Below are 5576 nucleotides of genomic sequence, written 5' to 3'. Positions count from 1 at the left end.
GCCAAAATCAAACGATGTTCTACAAACCAGGCAAAGAAAATTACTTGGCGGATGCCTTGTCTCGTCAAAATGTAAACGCCTTACAAATCGATATACAGTCAGCAACGATTCATAGCGAAATGTCATTGACCTACACGATCGAAACGACTGAATTTACCAGCACTAGCCAGTATACAACATGATTTGGTGCTAAATTTTCCGGCAAAACAAATTCGGGTACTGCACAAATATCGTAGTCGACATTACAGATAAAAATTAAAAAATCGAAATAACCGCGCGGACAGAGCCGCCCAGGAAATTACTAATTATTATTATTATAATTATTCATTCAGCTGTTGAATTTATTCCCACAGACCAAGACAATTTATTGCAATAACGAAGCTTCTTTTAACAGGGTGCGGTAAAAAAACGGGTACGACGTCGACATTTGAACGCGCTACACAGTTGCTCAAATGGCCAGGTCGAACGTTTTCACAGCACACTCGCAGACATAGCCCGAGCATTTAGCCTAAAAAAGTGCCTGACGATACAGTCGAATTGATACTAAGGGCAACAATCGCGTACAACCGATCCATACATTCGGTCACAGTCCAGACACCATCGACATAATACACGCAGCGTCTAACGAACTTTGGCAGGCCATTAAAAATAAAATTGCAAAGGCCCAGCACGATAGCTATAAAAGATCCAACCCGAATAGACAAAACAGGGTATTTGAGGTAGGCAAAAAAGTTTTCGTAAAAAATAACAGAAGGTTAGGAAAAAAGTTAACACCGCTTTGCACAGAAGAAACAATTTAAGTAGACCTGGGAACGTCTGTTCTTATTAGAGGGAGGGTGGTCCATAAAGACAACCTTAAATGATTGTTGATCTCAGGTAAAAATCACACAAGCTAAAATAGCATTTTAAGAGTTAAAGCGCACAACAACTTCCATTCTTTGCTTCTTTTCTTTTACAGGAATGGACTTGCAATCCTACTAGTGTTAGGAGTAATACATGGTCGGATTATCAACTACTCCCACTCCAACTATATCCCGGTAATCGATGGAAAGGTACTGTTATGGGAGCAACGTGATTTTCTGAAGCACTCAAGCAATTTAACAGACCTCGCTAGCATAGCAGATGAAACAGTAAAATTAACCAAATTATTCCCTCAGTCGCTCATGCGAAAACTGCTAGACGTGGATACAGAGCATATCAGAAATCTATTGTCCGCAGTAAAATGCACCACAGAATGGCAAGAAGTTAAGACTTCGTGAGCACTCAAGGTAATAGCAGGCACGCCAGACGCCTCTGATTTCGAAATAGTAAGGTGGTCCGAGTCAAATTTAATTAATGCGAACAATAGGCAGGTAGTCATTAATACACAACCACAGACATAAATTAATAAACTCACCGGCACGGTGAACGAAATAATTAAAGCAAGAAGAAATGAATTGGTTGACACACCGCATTTGTATGAAACACTATTAGCCAGAAATAGAATACTAATAAATCAAACATCAAACTTGATATATAAAACTGTTTGTCCTGACTGACTGACTGACTGACTGACTGACTGATTGGTGATCAACGCACAGCCCAAACCGTAAGAGCTAGGAAGCTAAAATTTTCACTGTAGTTACCTTATGTGATTTAGGTGCACGTTAAGACGGGGTTTCGGGAAATTCCACCCGCAAGTGTGGAAAAATCGCGAAAAACGTGTGTATGAAACTTTTTTGTTTACCATCCGATCGGCCTCAAACTTATTTTCGAAGATCTTTGTTCAAATTCATTTGAGGCGTGTTTCACACTTTTAGGAAAATCCATTCCTCCTTGATGGAAATGGAGGTCAAAGATTTGGTGGGTGACGTTTCGCGCTCAAATTCGTTTCCAAAGATCTATAAGAAAAATCATTGGACGTGTTTCACACTTTTCGCAGAATTCAAACTTCTTCGAGGGGAATGCGATTGAAAGATCTTTTGGGCGAAATTTTAAGTTGTGTCTTAATTGCTTCAAACTTTTTTTCAAAGCTCTACATAAGAACTTAATAAATACGCATTTCAGCGATTTGGGAAATTTCACCCGCAACAGTGGTAAATTGGCGGAAAACTGTTGTATGAAAGTTTTTTGTTAACGATCCGATCGGCCGCAAACTCATTTTTAAAGAAGTATGTTCAAATTCATTTGAGGGGTGTTTCACACTTTTTGAAAAATCCATCCCCCATTGGTGCAAATGGGGATCGAAGATTTGGTGGGTGACGTTTTGTGTTCAAATTTATTTCCAAAGATCTATATAGAAAAATCATTTGAGACGTGTTTCACATTTGTCGCAAAATCTAAACTCCTTCGGTGGAAAATGCATTTCAATGATTTTTTTGGTGCATTTTAAGTTTTGTCCGATTTGCATAAAAGTTATTTGATTCCCGTCCGATCAGTTTCAAAATCATTTTCAAAGCTTTTTGAAAACATTGATTTTATAACATACGTGCCACGGGCAAGCCCGGGTTATACCCGCTAGTCAATTATAAATGAACATCCTGTCGAAATTCCCATAGTTAGCCAAACCGAAAATCAAGGCCCTCCAGTCCGAGAACATTATCCATATATTAGAAGCGTATCCTAGGGTCAAGCTCATCTGCAAGAAAAACACACGGTGGCACACCAACACTTCACACTACAGCTACAAGATGATACCATAGCCGAATGCGTCGATGACATTCTATGCGTATCGACGATCTACGCCGCCGTCTGTAAATTGGCAGCGCAAGACACCTGCGCACGAGCACTGCACGCCGACAGCTCAGCCCTTTGCCGCACGCAGCCAATCCACCTAAAGCCCATCACACAAGTCGATGACGGCATTATCATTATCAACGAGAGTGCTGCCAAGGTCAGCACAGACGATGGTCCAGAGATTAGTAAAAACGGGACACATCTCGTCAAAATTGTCTATATAGCTTAAAGGTACTTACACCGCGAAAAGGATGGTTGGAGCCACTATTGGAGTGAATACCTAGAGTGGGCGCTCCATTGTCTGAGTAGAGTAGTACAATCGAGTTGTTAAGCATACCCCGATCTGAGAGAGCACGCATTGTTCGACCCACACTCTTGTCGAGACTGGAGACCATACCTTGAAACCAATATATATATATATATATTATATGTTTTTACATAAGTAATAAATAGGTCTCTCACCCGCATAGGTGCGACGCTTGGGATCGCTTATGTGTGCAAATTTTGCCACTTCTTCGTAGGGAGCTTGCATGGGGTGATTCTCATTACCTGTGTGCACGGCTAGATGGCTTAATACCATGAAGAGTGGACGACTTGGGTCATGTTGTTCTATTATACGCCGAGCTTCTTCCGTAAAAGCCTCCGTTGCATAAGTGCCGTTATCCGAATGACAGCGTTGTAGATCGCGTCGAAAGTCAGCGCCTGCTGTGTAATTTCTGTCCAGCATATAATGGGTATGGTCATAATAATCTATGTACCCATTATAGTAGCCAAAGTGATGATCAAAGCCGCGCAATATAGGCGTGTGGTCCTGCCGCCAGAATCCCAAATGCCATTTGCCAATGAGCTGCGTAGAGTAACCTGCATCGCGAAAGAACTGGGGCATGAGACGTTCTCCTAGCGGCAATCCCCAGGGCTCGTCCGGTATTTGCACAAAATGTTGCATTCCTTTACCAAAAGATCAAATTTAACTTTAGAAGGGACATTTCCAGATGTCAGATTTTCAGCTGTTTTGCCTACCATTGTGTATGGGATACTTTCCGGTTAGCAGCGCAGCTCTCGAGGGTGTGCATAGATTAGGCACATAGTAACGATTAAGTATAACTCCATTATAAGCAAATGCATCAATATTTGGTGTTAGAATTTGATTAGAACCATGAAAACTGACATCGTTAAAGCCCTGAGTAGTAATATTTTTTTAATTGATTCGTATATCATTTTTTTCAGTTACCATATCATCTATAAGTATAATTATTATATTTGGATTGGTTGGCTGCGTCACTCCTGCGACCTGCTTGAGGACCAAAAGAGCACTCAAGATGGTTGTAAATTGACTCAGTCCCATTGTTCACAAACTTAACTTGTTGTCCATCCAGTGGAGATTGCATGCAGACAATTTCAGATTTCTGGAAGACTACATTAGGAGCTTGTATTATTTAAGGGAACAAATTAATTTTCATTGTATCTTCTGCTGGCAGACTCGGATAACTAGAATGTGTGTGGGTACATTTATTAAGAAATTCTTCCAATTTGCGCTTGCTGCCCCAAACACGTGGGTAGCCAAAACACGTTTACTTTAATAACTTCTCTGTTTCTGCTATATTATGCTATATGCTATATATTATGCTATAGAATATTTGCGTATTCTCAAAAAGACAATTGCATTTAAATAGTGGTTTAAGTAAGTAAGCAATAAAAATTGGTTTATTGACTTAATTTATAGCTATGTGTATATAGCTATGTAAAATGAGAGAACTGTACGGTCATCTGGGGGTCCCACATCACAGCAAACAGAGTAAAATGCTTGAGAAGACTCCAAAAGCTCGAGTAGCTATTGAAACCCCAAAAACAAACTACACATCTTCATGAAGACGCTGCTTATCAAAACGATGCTGACGCCCATCTGGACCTGCGTCGGCCAAGTCTGGGGCACAGCGTCAGCACACCAGCTCCACGGTTACGAGCATTAAAAGCCAAGGCAGCACGCAAGGTGGCCGGCCTCCAGTGGTACGTCAACAACGACGCCATCAAGCGTATTCTCCGCTTAACAAAGGGCGGAGACCAAATAAATTTCTTTAGCAGCCGGTACGCGACAAACTGCTGCGGCATCCGTTCGTGTTTGCTAGGGTCCTGGCTGACCCCACCACAGGGAGGTGCCCTCAAAGATCACACCCCTTCGAAATACTTACGAGACTAATCACATGAATCACTTTATTAAGCTATGTTCTCAATCATTGTATCATTGCTATGTCCAATTTATTGTAAATACCCCATCATTATAAATACTTCAATGTTAACACCATGAAAGCTACTAGAATTAAAGATTAAAAGCATTATTAAAATTAAAGATTAAAAAAATATCTTTATATAGTCAAGTCTTATGCTAAACCATTTTGAATCTATTAATCTTGACAAAACACATGACATGGTATGGGAGACTAAAATTATAATCAGTCGAAAATCACAGCAGATAAGTCTGTCCTTCTCCCCTGTTGCTTCAGTGTATAGTAGTAATAAGCATACAAAGCACATATAAATAAATAAATAAATCGTCTTAGCATTTAAAGCTATTTAAACATGAAATAAATATAATCAGAAGGTCAAAAGCTAATTCTAATGCAGTGGATATAATATTTATAAGACTATCTGACGGTAATCTAGAACGGATTATCGTTAGTATAGGCAATTTTGTTTCACTTCTACATCCGTACACTTCACTCGGCCATTTAGTGGCGCGAATATACTGATTTAAGTCAATACATTGCCTTAAAATAATAGATTTATGACGCTTCTTAACCCAAGTCCAATTTTCATTGAACTCAAATTTAGGAAAAAATTCCATAAAACATTAGTCAATTTAG

The 5576-nt window shown here is 39.8% G+C and overlaps 1 protein-coding gene across 1 annotated transcript; it reads right to left on the bottom strand.

Annotated features, from left to right (window-relative positions):
- Window positions 1-2954: 2954 nt before the first annotated feature.
- Window positions 2955-4125, bottom strand: LOC135435557 (arylsulfatase B; the record flags this gene model as incomplete). The annotated part of the gene is made up of 4 exons (XM_064692684.1): window positions 3947-4125; window positions 3736-3895; window positions 3178-3663; window positions 2955-3112 (listed from the first exon to the last, which is right to left on the bottom strand). Coding segments are annotated over exons 1-4 (918 nt in total), but the record flags the coding sequence as incomplete, so codon positions are not given.
- Between the last annotated feature and the right edge of the window lie 1451 nt (window positions 4126-5576).

The sequence above is a fragment of the Drosophila montana genome, unplaced genomic scaffold, assembly GCF_035044405.1.
Source record: "Drosophila montana isolate Dmon_TW-CO22-7 unplaced genomic scaffold, ASM3504440v1 contig_3629_1, whole genome shotgun sequence".
Classification (NCBI taxonomy): domain Eukaryota; kingdom Metazoa; phylum Arthropoda; class Insecta; order Diptera; family Drosophilidae; genus Drosophila; species Drosophila montana.
The sequence above is the reverse complement of the archived record's forward strand: the minus strand, read 5'-3'. Positions and strand labels throughout refer to the sequence as shown.